At 39.7% G+C, this 26,885-nt stretch overlaps 3 protein-coding genes across 3 annotated transcripts; 1 reads left to right on the top strand and 2 right to left on the bottom strand.

Annotated features, from left to right (window-relative positions):
• Window positions 1-2,712: 2,712 nt before the first annotated feature.
• On the bottom strand, window positions 2,713-8,378 carry LOC149677684 (uncharacterized). Its single transcript, XM_089837368.1, has 5 exons — window positions 7,272-8,378; window positions 4,555-7,194; window positions 3,763-4,487; window positions 3,193-3,487; window positions 2,713-3,042 (listed from the first exon to the last, which is right to left on the bottom strand). Exons 1-5 carry the CDS (start codon window positions 8,376-8,378, stop codon window positions 2,713-2,715), a joined length of 5,097 nt encoding a protein of 1,698 aa, XP_089693494.1.
• A 7,442-nt stretch (window positions 8,379-15,820) lies between these two features.
• On the top strand, window positions 15,821-17,158 carry LOC149677683 (uncharacterized protein F54H12.2-like). Its single transcript, XM_089837367.1, has one exon. The coding sequence runs from the start codon at window positions 15,821-15,823 to the stop codon at window positions 17,156-17,158; it is 1,338 nt and encodes a 445-aa protein (XP_089693493.1).
• A 563-nt stretch (window positions 17,159-17,721) lies between these two features.
• LOC149677682 (uncharacterized) lies at window positions 17,722-22,081 on the bottom strand. Its single transcript, XM_089837366.1, has 7 exons — window positions 21,772-22,081; window positions 20,529-21,679; window positions 20,324-20,465; window positions 19,950-20,265; window positions 19,167-19,894; window positions 18,600-19,112; window positions 17,722-18,541 (listed from the first exon to the last, which is right to left on the bottom strand). The coding sequence occupies exons 1-7, from the start codon at window positions 22,079-22,081 to the stop codon at window positions 17,826-17,828; spliced, it is 3,876 nt and encodes a 1,291-aa protein (XP_089693492.1). The 3' UTR covers window positions 17,722-17,825.
• Between the last annotated feature and the right edge of the window lie 4,804 nt (window positions 22,082-26,885).

Genomic DNA, 26,885 nt, shown 5'->3' with positions numbered 1-26,885 from the left:
ACTCTTTGAACAACTTTTCGAGTAAGATCAGAAGACTTTTAACATACTTTTGTCCAATGTCTGACTTTATAATTTCAATAAATCTTTCCTGTCTTGAAGTCACAAATGGTCGATTAATATTTGAAAGGTATTTCAAAAGATCATCCCTAATGTTTTCATCCATTATCGAACGTAAGCCTAGGGCCTAGGCTCCTAAGATAGAAGCAGACGCCTATTTCTGAAACAACGACTATTTATTCATACTAACGATATTGCGCGGATTTGTAACCAAGTTGTAACTATGGTCTTTGGTGCCAGCGTTAAATTTCGAGACGATTCAGGTAGAGGTACAGCTACCCTGATTTTTACTACCCCCACGTTATGGAAAACGCATTATACAAATTTTGCCCTCTCCGGTAACTTCGGTTCATTTACTTCTGGCCATATAAATAAAGAAATACTGTAAACCTGTCTGTAACTGTTGTTCTTTCAATTATCTTAAATTTTTGTTTTAAAACCACTGGAAAAGCTACGTTAATGAAGAAAGTAAATTTACCGTATTCCCCGATTTTATTCGCTGCGTTTAGCTACGTCCACCATAAAAGCGCTTTAGGTTACTGGTTACGTAGAAACATTGCAATCTGGTACTAAACCGAGAACTTGGTAGTAGGACATGCAATAAAAATTGAAGCTTAGCCGATCAGACCTATAACCGCAGCGATCTAATTGCGGTCATGACTCTTGGTTCTATCATAGAGATAATGTTGTAATATGTAGTAATAAATATACGAGTTAGTTTGCTTTAGCTTAGATTATTAGACAACAAGTTGGAAAAACCAAAATATTACCTCTCCGAGTCAAGAGGAGGACTACTACTACAAACGTATTAACCTAGATATAGAATTATTTCTCTTTTCTTGAAGTAAAAATTTACGAATTATTAAAGCAGTATTCCAAGCATAGCGAATATACAGTAAAGTAGACGACATTTTACATCCAATAAAGATATGTCTTGGACACATGGAAATCAGTCAATGGGGTAAAAAAAAACAGGAAATGAAGTGTATAACTTTAGGAGAGATATAACCTTTTGTGTTTGAAAAGGCCCAATTGTCTACGCCTCAACTGTTAACCCTATATTCTCATAGCTACATTCACATCTGGTTTCCAGTATAAACACTTGTCTCGTTTCACCTCAACGATATTCTTGTGGTTAGATGCAATGAAAGTCAATGCGCACCATACCAAGAATGAAAACCACGAAGCTACAACCAAATTATGATTAGCCCTTTCACTCATCTAATTGCCACCATGGTGATTTTTCTATTATAAAATCGAAACCTTATTATTCAAACGTGTATTAACTTATTGCTCATTCTGAACCGTTAATGTCTCTTCAATGCAGACACGAAAATCAACACCCATAGTTTACTTCATAGTTCAAACGGTTCCTATTCATTGAGAGTCGAATGTTTTTTCCTGTTCTTGAGATCAGTAGCGGTATGAACTATACTTGCCCAGAGTCGCAGTGGCAGTTCTTACTCTTCTAATATTGTGAGAGTAGCATCCATGAGTGTTCGGATCAAACGTTCCGCCACACCATTCATCGGAGGTGAATATGCGTTAGTGTATTGATGTTGAATTCTAGCATTATCACACTATTCTTGGAATTCCTGTTACTCGCCGCCATAATTCGTCTGGACGAAGATATTTAATGTTCTTGCCCACTTACCATTCAACGTAGGTATACGTCTTGAAACATGACAATGCGGTGTGTTTCGTAACTACTGTAAAGATACATTTAATCATCGATAAAGGTGACATAATATATCAAGCCCCGCTGGGGATGTAATTGGCGAGTGCACAAGTTCCAATGGTCTTCGACTTCGAATATTCCCGATGCTATATATACACAGTTTTTGTGTAGTTTTGACCAGTCTGCATCATGTACACAGTTAAAAATAATGGTGTTCAAAGGGTTTATATAGGGTTTATGATTTTCTCAGCAACCACTATGGGTTTTATAGCACCAACTAAATGGTTTAAAAGGGTCGCCTTCAAAAAAAGCAAACCATTACTGGTTTAAAACAACTTTGATAAACCGTTTCTGGTTTATAATAAGAAATGCCAGGGATCTGTGAAAAAATTGGTTTCAATGTAGTCCCTTTTGTTATAGCTCAAGGGATGTCCCGCTTCATGGGAGAGTTAATTATAAAATAAACGTAGTCGACTTTGTCTATTCCATAAGTAAAACATTCTTTATTGACGAACGCGCGAATACCGTTTACAAGTTATACATTCAGTTCGGACGAGGATGTCCTCTCTCTTTCAGTTCGCGTGGGGCTCTCCCCAAAACCTCTTCTTTCTCGAGCGGGTAGCCGCTTTCCCCTTTCAGTCCCCTAACTTCTTTCAAAACCAGTTCTATTTTTCTTTCTTTTTCTTTTTTCTTATTTTCAAATCCTTCGCGCGAAAGTCAGTTTCCACAGCTTCCCACTATGAACATGTTGTCATGTTCATCCCTTAATTTTTAAATTTTTAACAATAAAACATATTCCATTCAATTATTACCCGACACCATTCTATGCATGCATGCAATATTAATATTTTAAACAACATTATCAAATTAAATTTTTTACATTACAAATGAAAACATTTTTACTATAAAATAAAATCAAAGTTAGTTATTATATGAAAGTTTAAACATCTTAAAACGTTATCCCTTCTCTTTTTTTTTTACTTAATTTCCAATAAACACACTTGATTTATTGGCCGTCGCACAGTTCCACCTGTGGCCAATTTTAGTTCTACTGAACGGATTATTCCGTCTCTTCCTACTTTAACGTCTTCAATTCGGGCCAGTTTCCATTTTTGTCTAGGCGCATTTTCATCGTCAAGTAAGACAACATCACCTTTCGTCGGGAAATACCGCGTTTCAAGTGTTTTTAATTTGTGAGCCGTTTGTAATTCGCGTATGTATTCTTTCTTCCATCTGTTCAAGTACCGATCTTTAATATTTTGTTGGTAGGCCAATCTTCTTTTCAACTCGTTCGCTTTCGTTACGCCCTTTTCTCCACGAGATTGAAATGGAGGAAGGCACGTAAGTCTCTCTCCTATCAGGAAATGTCCTGGGGTCAAGGGTACTGGGTCGTCAGGGTCCGAATAGGTGTACGTCAGTGGTCATGAATTTAAAACGGCTTCTATCTCTCCTAATACTGTCGTTATTTCTTCAAACCTTAATAAGGCTTTTCCCAAAATTTTTCGAAGAGGTAATTTTACGGAGGCTACGAGGCGTTCGTAAAATCCTCCCCACCATGGGCCTCGTTCCACGATATATTTCCATTCTATTCTGTAATTGGCGAAAAACGCCTTAACCGTTTCGCTCTTGGTATTTGTCCAAAGAGTCGCTATTTCCTTTTCTGCTCTTTTAAAAGTCTTCGCGTTGTCCGAGTATACAACGCTCGGTATTCCTCTTCGTGAGATAAATCTTTTGAACGCCATTAAAAATATTCTGAAGTTAAATTAGAAACTAGTTCTAAATCAACGGCGCGTGTGTTCGCGCATGTGACGAGAAGTATATAACTTTTCATTGTTTCTTTGTTGTCTCTGTAAAAGATCGGTCCAGCGAAGTCCAATCCAACGGTTTCAAAGGGTCTTGATATCAGAAGTCTATCCTTCGGAAGAGGCGCTGTTTTCGGTATACAATGATTTAGTTTCCATCGTCGGCAAATCCAACATCTACTAACACAGTTTTTGGCGAGTAATCTTCCTTTTCTTACCTAAAACCTTTCTCGAACTTGAATGAGGGTGTCCGGAACACCACTGTGAAGAACCGTCTGATGTGCAATCTTCATCTGTAGCTCGGAGTATTTATGGGCATAAGGTAGAATAATTGGATGTTTTTCGGCGTAACTAAATGACGATTTGTGAAGTCTTCCGCCTAATCTCATCAATCCTTTATCATCAAGGAACGGATCTAATTCAGCTATGCTTGGGTTTCTAATTCTTTCTTTGTTTTGGATTTGCTTCATTTCAACAGCGAAATGTTCAGTTTGCACTGTTTTTGTCCAATATTCTTCAGCCTGATTAAGTTCTTGTGTCTCTAATGGTCCTTTAACCTTCGTCATTGGGTGTCTCGCGTTATGTACGAATCTTCTTATCCAAGCCGTGACCCTTAACACTTTTCTCAAATCACTATAATTCTCTAAATTCAGGATTGGATGTCCAATTTTCAGAGCTGTGTTAAGGTTGGTCGCAGTTTCCTTTTTCTTACTTTCGCTTTCTATTATTTCGTTTTCATCCTTGGTTTTGGGTACGCTGGGTGGCCAGTCTTCTTCGCGAGACTGAAGCCATGGCGGTCCTTGCCACCATGCTTTCTTTTCTTTTAAATCAGTAATTGTTAATCCTCTGGTTAAACAATCGGCCGGATTTTCAATTCCTTTGCATATTTTCCATGATTGGGGCTCCGTTAGTCTCTGTATCTCTCCTACGCGATTAGCCACAAATGGCTTCTATTTTCGGGTGTGTCCCTTTATCCAATAGTAGGTTGTCGTTGAATCTGTCCAAAGGTGTACATACCTTGGCCTTGTCTATTTCTAGAATAGGTCTAATCCTATTACTCAAACGGGCTCCAATCATAGCGGCAATCAATTCCAATCTAGGAATTGCTATGTTCTTTACGGGTGTTACTCTGGCTTTCGACGTTACAAAGTTGGTAACAATTTTTCCGTTTTCGTTGGTATAGCGTAAATACGCCACTGCCCCATACGCGTTTTCGCTCGCGTCGCAGAATATGTGCAACTGCTTGTCAGTTACAGTTTGATCTAGGGACTCTTCGAAATAGTATCTTGGCACCTGTATGTCAGGCAATTTGTCCAATTGGCTGTTCCATATTTTCCACTTTTCTGCGAGTTGAGGGGGCAATTCTTGGTCCCAATCCACTCCTTCTCTCCAAAGTGCCTGCATCAGAATTTTAATGATGATTGTAAAGGGCGTTATTAATCCTATTGGATCAAATACGCGTCCTGCGGCTTGTAACACGCTTCTTTTCGTATTCGAAACTGTCCTTACAAACTGGATAAGTCCAGTGGCTTCAAACGAAAACCGATCCTTTTCTGGACACCAGGAGAGGCCTAAAACCTTAGTATTGGTGTCATGATTTTGGAAAACGAGCTTTTCTTCTCTTCTCTGAGTTCCATCTAATTCTTGTCTTAAGGTTTTCGAATTCGTTTGGAATTTGTGTAGTGTCAGGTTAGCTCCTTTCATAATAGTGACAACTTCCTGGATTGTCTTTTTAGCTTCAAAGTCATCCTGTTCTCCAGAGATAAAATCATCCACGTACGTCTCCTTTTCGATTTTCAAACATGTTTTCGGATAGTCCGGTGCTTGAAGCTTAGCATGATGCCGTATGGTGGCGGCAAGCAGAAAGGGGCTACAGCTGAGACCAAACAATACTCTTGCAAATCGCCAGACTTTGATGTTTTCATGGTTGTCCATTTGATCCAAATCTTTTATCCAAAGGAATCGAACGAAATCCCGTTCTTCCGGTGCTATTGAAATTTGCAAGAACGCCTTTTGCATATCTGCGGTTATAGCAACTCGATATGTCCTAAATTTTAGGAGTATGTGATAGAGATCCGGGTTTAGGTTTGGTCCGGATTCGAGATAGTCGTTTAACGAAGCGGAATCGTTTTCTCTGGCTGATCCGTCAAATACTGGTCTGATTTTGGTTGTTATCCTATCTTTAACCACGGGATAATGTGGCAAATAAAATAGTTCGTTTTCCGGTTTATTGATCTCGGAGTCTGGTACTTCTTCTATTACACCTTGATCAGCGTATTCGCGAAGGATTCCGTCGTATTCTTCTAGCAGTTCTCTGTTGGAATGCAAACGGCGTAGCAAACCTTTGAGACGTTTTCTTGCCATGTGGTAAGTATCTGGTAAAACGCGCTCAGTTTTCTTCCAAGGGAATTTTACCTCGTACCGACCGTTTACCATTCGTAGACTGTCTTGGAACTCGTTCATCATTTCTTTATGGCCTTCATGTTCTGTTTCTTCGTTCTTTATTCCTATTATGTCTAGTTCCCAGAGGGCCTTGAGCTCTTTTCCGACCACTTCTATCTCTGCAGTCGTCACGAAATTGACTGCTACTTCACTGCCTTTGACTGTTCGGTCTTGTTCGGGTTCAAGCAGTACCCATCCAAATTTACTTTCGTGCGCCACAAGCGAGTCTGATAATCTTAAATACCGTCCAGTCAGAGCGCGCCAATAGAAATCCGCTCCAATCAGCAGATCAATTTTCTGTTCTTCTTTTAAATCAGATCTGGGATAATCGCCTAAGTTCAAACCTCTATTCTCCATCGTTTTTCTTATAGTTTTTCCTGGAACTTGAAGCCGTGCTCTACTAATCTCTGGAACTTCGACCGCGCTCATATGCAATGTTTGTTCATCAAACAAGCTTTTCAGAATTAATTTGACTCTTTTACTGATCACCTGGGTTGGGGATCCTCCCAAGAAGACGTTAACATTTAACTGCTCTTCTCCTTCCTGTTCTAGTTCTAGTTTCTCAGATAGATCTTTTGAAATATAAGATCTATGTGCGGCGCTATCGAATAAACATCGAATTGTTTTTGATCCAGCAATTCCACAAACAGTTATATTTGCTGTTTGGAGTAAAAGCGATTCCGATTCTTCTTCCTTTTCAGCCACTACAGTGGTTGTCGTTTCAATCCTTTGTTTCGGTTCGGTTTCTTCTCTAGTATAGGCTTCTTTTGGTTCCTCTCTTCTCTGATCACGAGGTGTTCTCTTTTCTGAATCTTGGCAAAGAGAAGAGTGATGTCTTCGGTCGCAGAACTTGCAAGGTATATCTTCTTTGCAATACTTCGCGAGATGTCCCGGCTTCATACAGATATAGCAGCGTCCTTGTTTTCGTAGGATGTCCCTTTTCTTCTCCACATTAAGAGTTTTACATTCTTCAAAGGTATGATTTGTTCTTCGACAGAAAAGACATCTTGTTTGAGATACACTCGTCAAGGCTGTCGTGGAAAATGGTTTTGGTCTATATTCGACTTGACTGCGACGTTGAGGAGCTCTGGCTTCTGAATAGTGAGGTTTTGTTGCGGTTCCTCCGTCATGAGCGTTTGTAGTGTAAGCGCTTACTCGTTCTCTAGCCTCTACTTCTTCCCTTATGACTGTCAAGAGCTCTTTAATGTCCCATTCCTGTCACAGTCTCTTCTTCTGCTATACTCCAAGGTAACTTCCAGCGGAAGTAATTTCAAAATCAGAGGACACAATACTGGTCCATAGTATTGAAAATGGGTTCCCAAGGATTCCAATGACGTCACTTCTACTTCGCAGCGGTCATATAAATTTCTAAGACCGACGATATCGTTGGCCTTCTTTACTGGATCCAAGGAAAATAAATTCTGAATATGACCGTTTATTAACGCGTCCTTCCTTCCAAAACGTCGTTTAAGTAATCGAATTGCCTCGTTATAATTTTCTTCTGTTGCATCTAATTTTGAAATTGAGCTAGCAGCTGATCCTGCTAAAAACGATCGAAGGTACCCGAGTTTATGGGTAGCTGGCATAGGGGTATTGTGGATGGCCACTTCGTATCTAGACCAAAAATCCATCCATTTCGATAAATCTCCAGAGTACTTTTCTATTCTTAGCTCTGGCAGCTTCATCCCAAACCAGTTTTGAGGTGAAGGCGGTGGGAGATAACCACTAGTCATCGCTGTTACTTGTTGGGGTGGGTGAAGAGAGCTAGCATGCGCGGCGCTCGTACCAGCCTGTGTCGTTGTCAAACCGGTCGTGGGGTTTGGTCCCCCTCCTGTTGTTACCCCTTGCAACGTCGCTGTAGATTGAAAAGTATGCGGTCCTGGCATACCAAGATTCCCCACTATAGGTTGTAAGAGCGGTTGGCTAGTTGGGGGTGGTCCCATAGGGGTAAAATTCGGAGATTGTATAGTGGGTCCGGTCGGCGTCAAAAATGGCGACGGATGTCTCGTCTCAACTGATAAAGGGGATAGCCCTCTCGCTTGGCCTTTTCTCATCTCTTCTAGGTTCTTATTAATTTTATCCCTTATCTTCCATAATAATATCTTGGAATAATGTTCCGATGTCGCTAATTCTAACCCCAATTCCTCTAAATCTTCGGCCTCATCTTGCAAGGCGTTATCTATTTCTTCTAATTTAGTTTCTTTAACTTTTAACTCACTAAGGTTGTCCAGGAGGCTGTCCTCATCGTACGTTAAATCCGTGAGGCTGTCCTCTATTCTTGAAAGCAATTTCGTAGTCGCTTGTCGACTGATCGTTCTTCTTTGCTTTATAGCATCCCATCTTGTAGGTTTTCCTCGTTTCTGTTGCGATTCTAAACTTGTCTGTTCCGCGTCCGCCATTTTCTCGTTCTAGTACTTTTTTGGGCGTTGTCCCGTTTCTGTGGTTCGGCCACTTCATTATCTAATTCCTAATCTAGTTCTCTTCTAACTTCTAATTCTTTTCTAATTTCCCGGGTTTCGGCACCAGTGTTATAGCTCAAGGGATGTCCCGCTTTATGGGAGAGTTAATTATAAAATAAACGTAGTCGACTTTGTCTATTCCATAAGTAAAACATTCTTTATTGACGAACGCGCGAATACCGTTTACAAGTTATACATTCAGTTCGGACGAGGATGTCCTCTCTCTTTCAGTTCGCGTGGGGCTCTCCCCAAAACCTCTTCTTTCTCGAGCGGGTAGCCGCTTTCCCCTTTCAGTCCCCTAACTTCTTTCAAAACCAGTTCTATTTTTCTTTCTTTTTCTTTTTTCTTATTTTCAAATCCTTCGCGCGAAAGTCAGTTTCCACACCTTTCAAGATAACTCCTTGGTGGTTTAAAAATGGTAATGCTAAAAACAGCAAACCATTAAGGGTTTAAAAGTGGTGCATAGAAAACAGCAAAGCATTACTGGTTTAAAAGTGGTACCTATAAAAAACTGCAAACCATTGAGGGTTCACAGTTATAAAACAAGATTTACATAGGGTGAACAAACAGCGTAAACCTCTTTGAGTTAAAAAAGAAGCAAGAGGGTCTTCTTTCGATTTTAAAAAAACATATAATACGTATGTGCTGAATACAAACTCTTTTACTTCTGAAAAAAAAAACCTTGAAAGATAATAATGCTAGAATTTCAAAAACCTTTGAGTTCCCGAAACTTTTAAAAATTTAGCTATCCAATTAAAAATACTAATAATAAATTCATAAGAAAATAATATCCACACCCTAAAATTATGAAACGTAGAATATTTTCATACTACAACATTTGCTTTCAGATTTAGCGCGCTTACACTTTTCAAGAAGCTTTATTCCTAAAATCATCTAAAACATTGCTATTGTTGACGTTTGAATACAAGTGTATGCCTCTTTAACAATTTTTGGAAATTTGGGGTATATAAAGCGCTTGATTCACAATAAATCATATATTATAAGAAAAGTCGTTACTGCGTGCATCTTTGGTGAAGCGATGGGAGTAGAAACCAAAAATTGCTTCCTGTAAACGTGTTTGCTCCAATTTTTCATGTGCGAACGCGCTGACAGGCAACTCCGATGTAATACCTCTCCGTACCGTCATCTTCACTCGGAGAGGTAAAAAATCCAGAAACCAATTAAAAATTTAATATTAAAATTCATGGTATTAGTATTCAAAATTAGGTTTTATGCGAAAGATGCCCATATTCAGCTTCTGGTTTATGCCAGCTCAATTTTATCCAAAAGATGACGCAATTTTTTTAAATACAAGTTTTATTGTGTGATTGACCTAAAATAACGAAAAGAGATTGTAACTCAGTGCTTCCTCCAAAGCTTTATGCAATTGCGCTGTCATTTACATCATTGGAATTCGAAACCTTTATATACTACCGATTTCCGTATGGCGAAACAACCGGCGTATGCTTCATTTTAAACGTCAATATTAGTCAAGTCTCTCAAGAATGTTTAATTGTTCTTTCTTAAAACGATGTAATGCGCAATAAGATGAAATATTAACGAAGAAAATATATAATATTAATTACATTTATTTTGATATTTTAAGAAACTCTTATTTCTAAGCTCAATTTTAATACAGAAAGAGTAATAAAGTCGTCTATCTGTGTGTCTGTAAGCGTCCGTTGTTACATTAGTACACCACTTTAGCAGTTTCGCTTGTGTTGGTGTGTGAAGAAATACAACAAAATTGTAATTACCTTTTTTTCACAATATAAAGCGAAAATTTGGGAAATATGTTTCGGAAATGCGATGCCTTTACTAGTTTTGTAGCTATAAAGCTCCGTTTCATTACGTTATTTCAAGAACATCTTTTGATATTAATATTTGAAATGGGTGTTTACATTTTAGTAAAACCATACTACATTTATATATATCCAAAACGCAAATTTTTGCAGTTCAAAGTAAATAAGAAAGTATTATTCAATGGCGTGTCTACCATTTATGATATATCTGTTCGGAGTACGCCGGAATGTTAACACTGAAGGCTGGATATTGTCACGTTAGAAAGAACGAGACTAAACGTTGTACGTGAATGGAAGAATTTATTAGCAAAATAATAACAAAATAAATTTACAAAATGAGTTTGAATTTTGGCGCGCGCGAGACTAACGTCGATACGTTCCTCGGCGGAGAAGTAGTTTCACGGAGCGGGGCCTTTCGGCTTTAAGATCCCCGTGAACACACTGGGTAGTCTAGGGCAAGCTTTTCAGCTTTACGTCCTAGCTCGTACCGAACCTTAGTAGGCTGGACTTTTCAGTCTTAAGTTCCTACCAAGGCTTTCTCCGGAGAGAGACTGGCTGATTCCAACGGGGCTCGCGCCCTTTTATACCTGCGGTAGTTGGCGCGCGCTTTCTTTTCGGGTTTATGTTTGTTGTAACGATGTCTGTCTATTTCTTCTCGGGTTTATGGTTCTTGTAAAGTTGTCTGTCCATTTTAAGTACTAAGGTCTTGCGGGTTGGTTCTCGGGTTTATGGTTCTTGTAAAGTTGTCTGTCCATTTTAAGTACTAAGTTCTTGCGGGTTGGGTTGTGTGACAATATGAGTCCAATTTAGAGCGTGGTTTGATTAAAAGCCCGCGAGGTCTGAAAAAAGAACACGTGGGGGGTTAGAATAAGAACACGTGGGGGGGGGGGTAGAATAAGAACATGTAGGGGGTAGAATAAAAACACGTGGGGGGTAGAATAAGAATATGTGGGGGGAGAATAAGAACACGTGGGGGGTAGAATAAGGACACGTGGGGGGTAGAATAAGAACACGTGGGGGGTAGAATAAGAACACGTGGGGGGTAGAATAAGAACACGTGGGGGGGTTAGAATACGGACAAGCGGAGGTTAGAATAAAAACACGTGGGGGTTTGAATGAAAACCCTAGGGGTTTGAATAAGGAGTCGTGGGGTTTAGCGGAGTTTTCAAACGGGGAAATTTTGAAGTGTCCCCAAAAGGTTTCAAGTGAACCCCTTTATTTCAACAGTGTTCTAGGTTTAAAAAAAATGTTCTTTAAACAACACTTAATGGTAGAATATACCACCATTTCGGTTTTAAACATGGCTGTTCTAAAATCAAAAAATGGCTTAGAATAATGCCGTAAGTGGTTTGAGAAAGGTTGAGACCCTAACCACTAATGGAAAAGAAATGTACCACATTAGGTCGAATATACCACCTGTAAGGGTTTAAAAACGGTAGAAATGAATAACAATTAGAGATGTAAAATGGTTTGAACAATAGTGTTATTTGGATAGGAAAAAATCCCTTTATGGTTTCCAAACAAACCACTTTGGTACTGGTTTTCTGACAAAAGTGCAAAAACCCTCAAGGGTTTAATCTAAGACCATTATTTTAGGTTTGTTTGGAAACCATAAGGGATTTCTTTCCTATCCAAATAACACTATTGTTCAAACCATTTTACATCTCTAATTGTTATTCATTTCTACCGTTTTTAAACCCTTACAGGTGGTATATTCGACCTAATGTGGTACATTTCTTTTCCATTAGTGGTTAGCGTCTCAACCTTTCTCAAACCACTTACGGCATTATTCTAAGCCATTTTTTGATTTTAGAACAGCATGCATGTTTAAAACCGAAAAGGTGGTATATTCTACCATTAAGTGTTGTTAAAAGAACATTTTTTTAAAACCTAGAACACTGTTGAAATAAAGGGGTTCACTTGAAACCTTTTGGGGACACTTCAAAATTTCCCCGTTTGAAAACTCCGCTAAACCCCACGACTCCTTATTAGTAGGGTTCATAAGAGTCTCCCAGGCCAAGCACTGTGGAAGGCAGGGGTGGTGCAAGTGGCGGGTGGTGCAGAGTGGTGCGAGCGGTGCGAGGGGGGAGCAGATGGCGCCAGTGACGCTGGAATTTTTGAGAAGTTTAATTTTATCACAAACACTAAAATAAGATAAGGGATAAGAAAAATAAAAACTGGGAATTCAAATCAGTTCAATTCTAGTGTAGTCTAAAAATGAATTTATCTTGTGGGGGTAAAACCCCGGAAAAGGGCGTCATGGAAAACCCGGGGAAAACCAACGCCATGGGAAAATATTCTATCCCCCGATTGCAACATTTGGCGCCCCAGAAAACCCATTACTCACCCCCCCCCAAAATGTACAGTTAAAGCTACAATAACGTAGAATATAATGGCACTATAAATAACCAGACTAACCAAAGTAGAAAATCATTTCAACCTCAAAGTTCGAAGAAGGAGACCAACAAGTACCAGAAGACCAGCAAGTTCCAGGAGACCGACAAGTACAATGTAAGTAAAATATTTTAAAGACCAAAAGTAATTGTAAATTTAGTTGTAATTGCACCACCCCTGCCTTCCACAGTGCTTGGCCTGGGAGACTCTTATGAACCCTACTGCTTTATACAAATGGATTCATAATAACACCAAGATTGACTGGACCGCTAATGGCGAACTGATATTCAAAGGTCACCCCATCGTCGGATCTAATATCGTGGACATGCTACACGAATCCGTCAGGGCTTTAAGAAATAAACCGAAAGACACTGTCACCGGAATAGACCACTTTTACGAACTGCTTTCGAGTGAAAGTGTACCGAAAACCTTAATTAAAAATGTACAACATTATAACATAGATAGTCTACCGAATATTGACAGCGTAAATAGTTCACCAAGTGTTGTGCATAAACTTGATTTTTTACCTCCATCTCCGGAGTCTATGTTCGGTAATGGAAATTGGATTACTTTGTAATAAAGAATGATATAAACGAATATACCATGTGCACATTCTTTCACAATTCATTCACACATCATCATGGAAGGGTGTAATGATTCAGCGCCCACCGGGGTTTTAACGTCCCTATATTTAAATTCACCCAAAGTTATTACGGCGTTGTTAATATTAGTAATTATTATAATTATTGAACTATTTGATTTCGCGTATTGGTACGCCCAAAACAACACGAACAGTACGAGACATGGATAAACTTGAAGAGATTTACTACAACGAAAGAGACCCGGGGAGTTACGGGGGCGTGCATGGACTATATCGCGCCGCTATCTCAAAGGGAATTAACGTCAACTTGAACGATGTTCGGGAATTTTTAATGCGTCAAGATACGTATACGCTACACAAACCGGCGAGATACAAATTCAAAAGAAACAAGACTATAGTGTATGGAATAGACGAACAGTGGCAAATTGACTTGGCAGACATGCAAAACATCAAACGTCACAACGACGGTTATCGATATTTATTATGCTGTATCGATATATTCAGCAAATTCGCGTTCGCAGTTGCGACCAAAGACAAAAAGGGTTCTACGATGGTAGCCGCATTTAGATCTATTTTAGAATCGGGCAGAAAACCCAAGATTGTGCAATCCGACCACGGCAAGGAATTTCTTTGCAAAGAACTACAAGAAGAATTTAAACGTAAGCGCATTAGGTTTTTCGCCACTCACTCGGAAGTTAAATCTAGCGTCGTCGAACGATTTAATCGAACTTTGAAAGCGCGCATGTACCGATATTTCACGCAAAACGATACGTATAGATACATCGACGTATTACCGGATTTATTGGAATCGTATAACAACAACTATCATAGATCTATTAAATGCAAACCGGTTGAAGTCACGAGTGAAAATTCCAAAAAGGTTTGGGATAACCTATACGGGCGTGTTGATTTTTCTCCCCCAGCTTCCTACCCCTTTGATGTGGGCGACCTAGTTAGAATAAGCAAAAATAAAAGGACATTTGAAAAGGGGTATTTAGCCAATTACACGGAGGAATTGTTCAAAGTAACGGAACTAATAGCGAGGGATCCTCCAGTATATAAGCTCGCGGATCTAAACTCCGAACTCATTTCCGGTGTTTTCTACAAAGAGGAAATACAGAAAATTGGCAAGGATCTCGAAAACTGTAAATTTAAAATCGAAAGGGTTTTACGAAAAAGAACTAAACCCGACGGTACCAAAGAACTGCTAGTTCGTTGGCGTGGATACAGTTCAGAATTTGATTCTTGGGTGCAAGAAATCGAAACAAGATGAGTTTCTACATCACACTACCCTCCGACTCATCGACGCAATATTTCAAGAACAACACCATAAGTAGGTTCCGGACATATCTACCGGAACCCATTAAACTCGACGGATCCTTGTACGAAGTTGGACTGGCCGAAATCAGCTACCCGAGAACTTGGAATAACGTGAAACAAGAATGCGCGTTCATAATTCAGGATACAACTTACGATGGCGATGTCGGAACAAACCTCAGGAACCAAGAAGGGGAGTATAAGAGTGTCGCAGTAGAAGCTTATCGAGAGACGCGTGACATAACCATATTTATCCCTCCTGGGTATTACGGTTCGGCGGAAGAATTATTGGAAATAATGTCAACCGACGATGATGGTAAAAAAATAAACTCTAGGGTTGAGTTTCATTACAACAAACCAAACCGACGAGTTGTAGTCGAATTAAAGGGAGCAAACCGAGTTCGTATCCCCCACGAAGTCGCCATTATATTAGGTTTCACTAGAAACCCCGGCGAAGACGTCACCGTGGATAAGTCTTTGACCGCGCCATTCAGCTGCGACATGGATGCCGGGTTACACTCTATATTCGTATACTCCGATATAATTCAATGTCGATCGGTCGGAGACTCTGATGTTCCTCTTTTACGAATTATAAGTATAAATGGAAAGGATGGAGACACGGTCGAGAAGGAGTTTTCCAGACCGCATTATATGCCTATAGCGAACAACCAATTTCAAACCATCGAAATAAATATTATGAGCGAGATGGGCGTACCGGTACATTTCGAACGAGGGAAAGTTCACGTCACTCTTCACTTTAGACCCAGGAGACCCTGGACTCTGTTATAAAAGCGTCATGAACATTATTAAACCCCTCACTTTCCACACGTTTGTCGGGGTTGCAACATGTCGCCGTATAACTCGGGACACCTCTCCGTAGGAGATTATCAAAACTATTATCTGAATCAAATTGGACATGGGTCACTTCCCGTATACCGCGGTGTGGCCGTTCAAAGAGGTTACGGTCTCGGAAATATATTAGCCTCGGCATTTCGATCCGCCATGCCCATTCTAAAAAGGGGTGCGAAATTTCTCGGACGAAAAGCTTTAAATACGGGTGCAAAAATTGCGACAGACCTCACGGAGGGTGTATCGTTTAAAGAGGCATTAAAAACAAGAGGAAGCGAAGCGGGCAAGGAAACGTTGAGAAAGGCGGCCGAAACAGTAACGGGATTAACCGGAAACGGTCGTAAAAGGAAGAGTACGACTTCGCGTATCGTCAGTTCAGTTCGAACGTCGTACCCGTTGCAGCCCGATATATTTTCATAATGTCTCTGGCGCATCCAAGCTCTCAAAGCAGCATCAGCTCGGAATTGGATTTATTCCACGTACCGTACACCCAAACCGGAATATTAGGGAGTCAGTGGGTAGAGTATAACCCAACGTCCAACGTTAATGAAAATCAGGCAATCATATTCTCCATTACTGGAAACTCGGAAACATACATCGATTTGAAGAACACTCTCATTCAAGTACAAGTCAAAGTGGTAAAACCCGACGGAACACTACCCAAGGCCGAAGTTCGCGATGCGTCAAATACCGTAGTAACGGCCGCTGATAAAATTGGACCAGAAAATCTATTTCTAAGTAGCCTTTTTAGCGAAGTCCACGCGTCGTTGGGCGATAGATCGGTTACATCGTGCCCTCAACAATACCCATTCAAGAGTATGATTCAAACGCAGTTGACTTTCGGAGGACCCGCCAAAGAGAGTTTTTTGACGGGGGCGCTCTTCTACAAGGATTCATCGGGAAAATTCGACGATTATTTTGAAAATGAAGGGTTTGAGAAGCGTGCAAAATTCGCCCAAGAAGGTGTTATCGATTTAATCGGCATAGTACACGTGGATATTTGTCAACAAAACCGCTTTATACCAAACTTGATCGACCTTAATTTCAAGTTTATCAAAAGTCCCAACGAATTCTGTTTACACACGGATGGAACAAAGTGTAAGGTTGTATTCTCGCACGCGTCAATGTTCGTCAGAAGAGTCAGATTAACACCCGAGATTATGATATCCCACGCCAAAACCCTGGAAATGGCCACGATGAAATACCCAATTACTCGTACCGAGTGTAATTCATTTTCAATATCTCAAGGAAATAAAATAGCCGTGAAAGACAATTTATTTAGCGGACAATTACCGAATAAAGTAGTGATTGGCTTTGTCGATCAAAACGCGTTTTTGGGTGATTACAAAATGTCGCCTTTCAATTTTAAAAACTATGCGGTATCTCAAATCGCTTTGTACGTTGACGGTGTTAGCGTGCCGCATAAACCGCTGAACCCAAACTTCAAGGATAACCTATACATGCGATCGTATACTAATCTATTCCTCCAAACTGGACAATGGAATATCGACGAGGGAAACTTTATCGGGCGAGATGAATTCGCCAATGGAAACGCTCTATTCGTCTTCGACCTAACTCCCGATCTCAACGGTAGTTCCGGTGAAAGTTTCAACCTTATAAAGAATGGGAGTGTGCGATTGGAATTAATTTTCGGGGAATCACTGCCGTCTACGGTTAGCGTGATTTACTATTCAGAGTTTCAATCCCTGATTGAAATTGATAAAAACAGAGCCGTTTTATTCGACCAAAGTTCGTAAGAACGGCGCCAGGGGGCCAGCCCGCGCTCGCGAGTCGAGTACATATTTGAAATCGCGCGCGCGAGTCACGTACATTTGAATACGCGCGCGTCGCGAAACGCGTTCAAAATGGACACTCAACAACTTGAACGAATATTAAGACGTGATCGCTACACCAAGAATCTGTTTAGAGGGATATTCCCAGCGGATAAACTCCCAAAGACCGTTACAACGTTTCCCTCATTATTCATCGTGAATACCGATACGTCGAGAGGTCGTGGAGAACATTGGACAACGATCTACATTTCGAGGAAAAAGAACACTGAATTTTTTGAAAGTTACGGCAACCCACCTGATGTGTTTAAATTTAACGATTTCATGGAACGAAACAGTCTAACTGTGACGTACAATTCGCGTCAATTACAAGGAGAATCTAGTATAACATGCGGTGGATATTGCGTCTATTTTTCCCTCTATCGATGTCGAGGAATTAAAATGTATAAAATAATAGAGAGATTCTCTACAAACAAAAATGTAAACGATCGTATGATTGTAGAATATATGTATAAGAATTACTCAATAAATTTGTCTTAAAATTTTTTATTTTGTATCTTTATGACCATGGGCGAGTGTAGAAACACCGTCATCTAAAATGAACCTCTTGTCGTCGCAAGGGTTAAGACATAGTTTATTCTGTCTCACCGTTGTTAAAACATGTTTTTTTGCTCACGATTCGAGTCATTTCAGCTACAGTCAACTCGCAATTAAACAAGCAGTCGCGGTATTGTTCGTGTCGAACATTCTTCTTGACCACACGCTTGCATACACCTTTACAAGTCTTCTTCTCGCCCTTTGCAGATAATATACTATACATTTTGGGTCTTAGACCACAAAACTGTTCGATCGGTGTACCATCTAGCTCATCTTTGAATTTTCCGAGTTTTTTCTTGTTCGCTTCACTAAAAAGCGGGTGATCACGAGGGTAGCCAGAAAAATCGTACATGTCCGCTTGGGCGGCGAAGTCGGCGTATAGGTCGGGGGTTTCGATGCAGTACGTGAGACTGTCTGTAATTATAAGATGGATTAGTTTAAAATCGGGTAAACACCTTAAAAACCTCGTACCAGTATCTGTGAAAAGTAATTTCGCCCTCTCGCCATATCGTCTCTGGATTACATCGTAATGAAATTGGTACATCAGAAGTTTTGATAAGTCCAGAATAACGAACCCCGTGTAGATGGGGCGGTTTAGGATCAACTTCTTTTTTGTCATGTGAATACCGACCAATTGATTGTGAAAGATGGTAAACTTCTCAAAGGCGGGAGAACTGGCCTTTTTAACCGCCTTCTCTGGTGTTGTAACTAGTTTGAAATCCTGACGATTTCTCAAGTTTTCCATAGTTTTACCTGAAAAATTATTTTCATTTTTATTTTTTTAATTTTGTAAATTAAGTTAATTACGTACCAAAGACGGCATTGTTCATTAATTTATATAGATCTTTCTCGAAATCGTCTGTTGCTAGTTTTCTTTTCTCCGTATTGAAGTTAATATATTCCTTCAACCAGGCACCCTGTTCGAACTTCAAAATCCGATGAATCTTGGTGATCTTTAACCCCTTTGATACGTAATACTTCAAGTTACGGTAGTGAACTACGTATCGTTCCTTATTGAAAAGGTTGGGGACTAATTTCGGTAGTGATTCCTTGATTTTTATGTTGAGCGAGGTCATCTGGTCCTTTGAATATTCGGAGAGCATCTCGGGTTTGATTGTCATTGATTCTGGTGCCAATGGGTAAGAGTTATGATCGTTGTGCAAGTCCTCCGGGTATTCGAGGTCCGCCTCAACTATGAAACCTTCTGGTGAGGTGTCGGAACAACGTAGAATTTCGGTTTCAGAGTCCGGAGTTGGTTCAATCCATCGGAAGTTCTTCACCGGTAGGGCGTCGCACATGACAGTACCGTACAAGTTGTTACAATCTATGAATGCTAGTTATTAGTTTGTTTCACTGATTTTAATCTAAAATTTCTTACCAAGGTAGCAGATGTAACTACTAGGCTTCGATTCGTCGTGTGATTCTAGATATTTGTTGTTGGCTGCTGCAAACCGATGACTTATCATCGAGACACCTCCCCTAATACCCTTTTCGATGAATAGGTGCATATCCTCATCCAAAAGAAGGTCTAAGCGTACCTTCGTTTTACAAAGGGCGGCGCTCCATGCAAAACCTGGTAGGGTATAAGCATGGGCCGGATCGAGTCGATAGGATGTCATACACATTTTGCGGAAATTGTGGAACACATCGGCTAGAAGGAGTGTGTCGGACAACACGTACAGATCGTGATACCCTCCCAGATTTTGTATGTTAAAAGATTGCCACACGTTTTGAGCGTGGGCGTAATCTTCCTGGGCCAAGGGTTCGTCAGTGAGGTCGTTATGGAAGCACTCAATTGGTGGTAGTTGCCTCTCGTCAAAGCGCTTCTCCGAATCCATGTAGGTGTACAGGTAAACACCCTTCCTAAGAAGTAACTTGACCTCGTCTGGGTTGAATACAGAGTTCAACAATGGGAATTTCGCCGGTCCACCTTTCGACACATTCGAAACAAGTGTCTCGAGGGACGCCGGTAAGAACCGAATACTATCCACAAAACGTAAATTCCCTAGTGTGAATGAAATGTACGTTTCACTGTTGGACGCGATACAGTCAATCTTCTTGTTTCTTATCAGGGCGATTTGCTGCATGATAAGGTGGGCGTCGTATCTGTTGGCGTTACGTAATTAGCATAAAGTTATAATTATAGATTATGGTTAATTACCTGCTCAAGTTATGCATCACGACTGGGATGAATTTAGGTGCTTTTAACTTCAGATTACAACTCTGACATGCGCACCCCCTATATGCTCCGGTGTAGTGGTCGTGGTCACGTGTTTTGACCATCTTTCCAATGAATGGTTCCTCGCAAACGTAGCAGCGCGTTGAAGTTTGGAATGCGATTTCTTCATCCACAGAAAGTTGCATGGGAATATTTTCCTTCAACATTTCGGCGATATCATCGGCTTCACCCAAAAGCATTTTCAGAAATTTCAAAGCCCCATCTCCCCCTCTGTACGTCTCATGCTTGACGAGATTTCCTGCGAATAATCAAATATGTTAGATAATAGGACACGTGATTCACGGTTTTGAACTCACCAGTTGGACCGACAATAGCGTATGAAAACCCACACGCTACGTGTAGCGCTAATGTCGTAGTTGACGACAGTGACGAGTCCGGCAGACACGTTGAGACTTTTGGTAGAAGAGATTCGAAATCAGCAACGATGATATATGGAACCTGTTTATGTAACAAATATTAAGATATATCCCACGTTAAAATAAAACATATCTCGTATATTACCATTTGATTCCATCCAAAGTTTTCGAATTTTAAAACTGGTTTATCGTGAGGCATGATAACGCGTTGTGGATCGTGCACATTACACTCTCGCACATGGTTATTGTGTACTTGTTCCGTGCTGCTTCTCTTCAAGCAATACCGACAATAATAGGCTGTTCCTTTGTGTTTCGTGAAGTCGCTTAGAAGGCGACTAAGGTGTCGGATCAATACATAATGTTTTGATTCACCGTTTGAAACCAAAAGCAAATCAATTTGCCGCGCTTCGGGAACTTTCTTCTCACTCACATACCGGGGAAAGTAACCCTTTTCATACGCGAAAATATTGATGGAGAGGTTATTCTTTTCCTCGAAGGTCTTAAGTTTATATGAGTCCAACTCGAAGGGGAATGTAATGCCGGACACGTTCAGCTCATTCTCATATGGTCTATAATGAGTGATTCGACTAGGTGTATTCATCGCCGGGTGTATTTTTGCCAAAATTGACCACAAGAAACACTTGTTGTCGAGTGGGTCCTCCGGGTTAACGTTCACTGTCGCTTTTTTATTTTCAATTACGGGTGGTAATTGAAAATAGGTTCCACCAACAAGGGGTAGATATTGGATGATGTTGATTTGGACGTATAGAATACGGTCCAAAACCCAGCCACTCCCCATCGATTCGAAATTGTTCATACTTTCAGCTATTTTCTCCCGACTTAAGTCTTGCTGTCGGGGAATAACTTCCGGTGTTAGCGTTGCGTGTGTGAACCCGCGGAAGTATGGACTAGTTTCGACGTCTGTACCCGTATTCCCGAGTTCCCGCGTGTATCGCGCACGCACCACCATGTACCATTTTATTCCTCTTTTTTCCGAGAGTTTGTTTCTGAGGTACGTTTCCAGTTTATCACGGTGTTCATTTAAGAACAATACGGGATCTGTAACCCCTTCCGGCGCGGTAAGTCGAGCTGAAAAAATCGCGTCCTCGAGCGCGTTAATTTCCTCGATTTCTGGTTCAGGTGGGTTAACCGCGTTTTGTTGAACCTCCCAATTGTCCATGAATTCATTTATTCCCACGTCATCTTGAGACGAGAGTTCATCCTTTTGTTCATCCTCCCATTTCTCCATAAAAGTGTTAAGTCCCTCGTCATCTTGTGAGAGAAGGTTATCCGGATCTAAACATACATTTAATGTAAAATTTTCAACTGGAGAGGGTAGGGTTTCCGAATCAAGTCGTATTTTTCATCTAAATTAAATATAAACTTACCATTTTCCACTCGACGCTTTTTCGGTATTCCCACCAACGTGGGCGAAGCGGCCCTCTTTACGGGAGAATTTGGCGGGGTAATACGGTGCGACGGTCCGGGTTGTGGTGACGCTTCCCGCGTGGGGTTTAAGTTTACCCCGGGCTCATCGTGGTTAAAATGCCGTTGGTGTCGAGTCAGCGCATCGCGACGCGTAAATACTTTACCGCAGAAGTTACAATTAAATTTCACATTACCGTGTTTACTACGAGTGTGTCGGTCTAGGCTCCGTTTACAGTTGAAGGAAGCTGTACATTTCTCGCAGGGGAACATCTTGAAGAGTGATCTATTCACTCGTGTAACCCCGTTTTATTCTAGTTGGCTTATCTTTGTATGATTTCCCCGGGTTTCGTTGACTTGGCGCCGAGTTTGTGGTATTTTCCCACCAGCTCCGCGCGTAGATTGTATTTCCCACTACACGTCAAACCCCACGTGACTTTTTAAACTTTATAAGTATGTGTACACTCCAACCCCGAATGTGTCTAATCAAAATACCAATATTATATCAAATCTTAGAATTCTTTTTATTTCAAATATCAATAAGTGAATTTTTATTTATTTTCAATCTATTTGTGAATATACATCATCTTGGTGTTTATACACCCATTCAGAGTAAAGTATACATTTAGATAGGGCACATACATATTTCCCATTTTTACCTCTCCGAGTGACGTATGTCACGTGAGAGGTATTACACCGGCCGTGTCTGTCTGTGTGTCTGTCTGTCTGTCTGTCAGACCCCACGTGACCGCGTTCGCAGTTTACAAATCGGAGCAAACAAATACCCGATTTCCGGAACGCGTTCGCGGTTCACGGAAATTTGGTCATTCATCTACCAACACCAGTCTTTACTAACTGGCTTCTAAGGACCACAATCTGCTAGTCTTTGTCCATCCCACATGGACACTAGTCTGTACGTGCTTGCTTCCAAGCACCACCAACTTCTGTTCTTCGTCAATTTCACCTTGACTCCAGCTTCTATGCAACACCATCTTCTGTTCTTCGTCAATTCCACATTGACACCAGCTTCTATACACTACCATCTTCTGTTCTTCGTCAATTCCACATTGACATCAGCTTCTAAGCACCACCATCTTCTGTTCTTCGTCAATTCCACATTGACACCAGCTTCTATGCACCACCATCTTCTGTTCTTCGTCAATTCCACATTGACACCAGCTTCAATGCACCACCATCTTCAGGTCTTTTGTCCATTCCACATGGACGCCAGTCAGTACATTCTGGCTTCTTTTCCTCCGTCATCGTTTGGTTTCAAGATATACGCGGCGATCGGCTAGGGTTACGAGAAACGTCTAGCCTCCCAATGGCAGGGCTTCCACCATCGGTTCACGCAAATGCGTTTTTATCTATTATTTGGTTTTAAGATATACGCGGCGATCGGCTAGGGTTACGAGAAACGTCTAGCCTCCCAATGGCAGGGCTTCCACCAAAGGTTCACGCGAATGCGTTTTTATCTATTATTATAATGGAAACGAAACGTATATATACCCCAAAATTTGAAAAAAGCGGGCAAGAGGGGTACCCTTCACTTTAAACGTCAATATTAGCAAAGTTTCGAAAGATAATAGGAACAACTTTATTTTAAACGATTTAACTATTTTTAAAGTTATTTACTGGCGATTAAATTAATTAAAAATAATTATATTTATTTAAATATTAAAGATAAACCCAAGTACCGAAGTCGTTAAATCATTGCCTCCTATATCTATCAAGGCCCGTGCATTGCGTTATATTTCGCACATTGTCTCTTATATCTTTTTAGGCCCGTGCATTGCGTTATATTTCCTACATTGCCTCCTGTATCTATCTAGGCCCGTGCATTGCGATATATTTTTGAGAACAACAACCAAAATGGGAAGCTCCTCTCAGAACCATAATAATTTGTTTTCTCTGTTATATGAAATGAAAATATGGATAATATTTTCGGCAATTCGATTTGAATGGCTCTTTCTGATGTATCATTCTCTCAGCACTGTTCATAATGGACAGGAACGTAGAGATTCGAGACACTTGGAATTACGATAGTGTTTCAAATCCTCTGTAATGAGGGCTTAACGACTTGGAGTGACTGGAAAGATAGATACACATCCTATTTTTTAGTTGTACCATGCGTACCAGAATGTTGCCAGGCGTTTATTGAAGAATGCTTGGGTACTTGGTACAGACTGTTACGTCTACCAAGTTTCCTAGCATCCAAGAATAAATAGGATTCATAGAAGCCAGTGTTATGGGCATGTCATGGGTCCAGTCGTTAAATATATCGACGCAGTTAAATAGCTGATGGCATTATTTTATCCACTTTCTCATTGCGTTTCGAGTGGAAGTTCAACTTTGGCACGGACGACAGATGGCGCTCTTAACCTTCTACCCCCAAAAATCGCTGTTGTCTGCTCGTTTTCCCCTTCCGCGTTTTTTCGTTATAAACTTATGATTTAACGAACTGTTAAGATAAAATTTCATATTTCCTAAGACAGATAAGCTTCTACTCCTTTCATCTTACTCGCAGTTAGATTTAACCTTGTTAAAACATAATCAGATGAATTTGAGTTATAATGTCTAGGAGTGATAGAGACATTTTTACCCATGTCTAGAGATGTTAAGCTTAAGCGAAATTGTTTTACGTTTGAATAAAAATACCGCTTCCAGTAGTGGGTTTATAGTACTCCTTGTTTGTGTAAGATTAGTGTAGCTGTAGAGCGTTGTTGCTGTTTAGTTTATACGCCCCCTAGGCCTATTTGTGAAAGACCTTTTTTACGCACTTTTATCATTCTTTATTTGAAAAAAGTGTTGGCAATGTATATTTTTTAAATATGACGGAATTGCTGTTGGTATGATATCGCCCTATTCGCGAAAAAAACCTTTTTTTAAACAGTTGATTCATTCTTTGATAGAATTTCGAAGGAAGAAGTTAAGTGTTAAATTTGCTCGATTAATTTTGTTCGGCAAATAATATAATTAAGCCTTACGTATTACTGAAGGAGATTGATGTTGCCAACCTGTGTGAGTATTTAAGGCGATTGATTTTGCCAACCTTTGTGAGTATTTAACTGATTAATAAGTAAATGGAGGAAGATAATAATTTAAGTAAAGACGAAATCAGAAAACGAAAGGCAAGGGAAAGAATGAGGGCAAAAAGGTCAGATCCTGAATTTAGGAAACGAGAAAATGAAAGGAGAAGAGCGTTAGCCGCGGAAAAAAAAGCTGTTTCTGGAACAGGTTCTAGCACGCAAAATGTTGGTCCTACCACGAGGCCAGTTGGCCATGATCGTACGAAAGATAATGCATTAAATAAATGTTCTATTGAAAGTACTGTAGGCGTAGGCATATCTATTAATAAGGAACCCAATAATGTACAAAATGTTAATGCTAATATTAGTGAAATCATCGAAAGCGATGAACAAGTACGAGCCTAGCTTATGTGTGATTGGGTTGTGGCTTCCATGTTTTGGGGACATTTGCTTTTTGTGTGGCGATGTATGATTCAGCTTTGATATGGACAAATGTTTCAAATCATACTGGTAGACTAAGAAAACGGTTGAGGTATAGCAAGAGAGTAGAGTTTCCCCAGCAATTGAGAGATATTTAAAAGGCTTGAACAATTGACTATTTTAAAATTGAATTCCTGCACTTGCAAAGAATTAAAAAAAGCGATAGATGCATATATTTAGGTTGTTTAAGGGGTAGTGATAGTCATTTCCACTCGGAGAGGTAATATTTTGGCTTTCCCAACTTGTACTATGTTTAATTACAATTAAAAATATGTTAAAGCTTAGATTAGGGCCATTAGGCTAAAATATGGCCATACCATTATTATACATGGAAGCTAAGCCTTTGCCAAAATAGCGCAAAAATGTGGTGTTTTGGACATTACCTGTAACAATTTTGAAAAATCTCTATAATCCTTACTCTACAACGTAACCGAGAGTTAAGAGAACAAAGGATAATAAACATGAAAAATCAGAATTATGTTTACAAAGGTCTTCTCAAATATGCGCCGCTTCCCCAGTGATAGTGAAAGTGAAAAGCTACTATACAGTGGTGGTCTAGAGCTCCCTTCATTCTCCTATTTCCAAACAACCAATGAATCAAGAGACATTTGCAACGTCACAGTGTGAAAAACAAGTTGGGCGGTATTTCGCGGCTAATTTGAATTTCAAAATAAATAACGTACTTTTCTTAACTTTAAACGTTTTAATTCGATTTTTTTTGGCACACATAATTTTAGGCACATTTTTTTACCTAAAACTGCCCTCATCTTGTACTAGTCGGAAAACATTGAACCTATCCCTTTAATCTATGTGCTTTTCTTTTTTTCTTTATTTATGTGTATAATCCCGGTAACTCTCTGTAGTTATTTTTAAGCACAATAAACCCGCATTTCATTTCATTAATAAACATATTCATGGATAAAAATTAAAATTTATTAATAAACATATTCATGGATAATAATTAAAATTTATTAATAAACATATTCAGGGATAAAAACTAAATGTCATTAGTAAATAAATTCGTGGATGAAAATTAAAATTCATTAGTAAAAATATTCGTGGATGAAAATTTAAATCCATTGATTAATGTTAAAATTTAGAATAAACATATGGATAAAAATTTATATTCATTACTACAGTTTTAGGCAAAAGATTCATGATTATTTTAATTTTTTGCCGGTGTATTTTTAATAATTTTATTGGAAAAATGCAGTTAAATAGAAAAGAATTTCATGAATTAATCAAAACATTATTTTAAACAAGTAACGCAAAGTGTCAGTGAGGAATTCCTCAAAAATTGATAGTGGGCGCTTTTTCAAGAGCTAGCCGATGAATTTTCAACATCAGTGGAATTTATGCCTATGTTTACTAATTCCATAAACATTGTCTTTAGCCCTTTTCTATCTATATCTACTTGATTATCTCTGTAATCTTTCACGTATCTCTTTCTAAACATTCTAGAAGCGTTTTCCCGGCTTCTCGCGCTTACCCCTAAAGTTTTAGCTATTTCTCTAAAATGAGCAAGTTTTTCCATCTCATCAAGAGGAATATTTAAATTTATTTAGCGT

The sequence above is a fragment of the Phalangium opilio genome, unplaced genomic scaffold (genome assembly GCF_054372755.1).
Source record: "Phalangium opilio isolate 3A_F unplaced genomic scaffold, DU_Popi_V2 ptg000043l_1, whole genome shotgun sequence".
Classification (NCBI taxonomy): domain Eukaryota; kingdom Metazoa; phylum Arthropoda; class Arachnida; order Opiliones; family Phalangiidae; genus Phalangium; species Phalangium opilio.
Note: the sequence above shows the minus strand (reverse complement) of the source record. Positions and strands in the feature narration are given on the sequence as shown.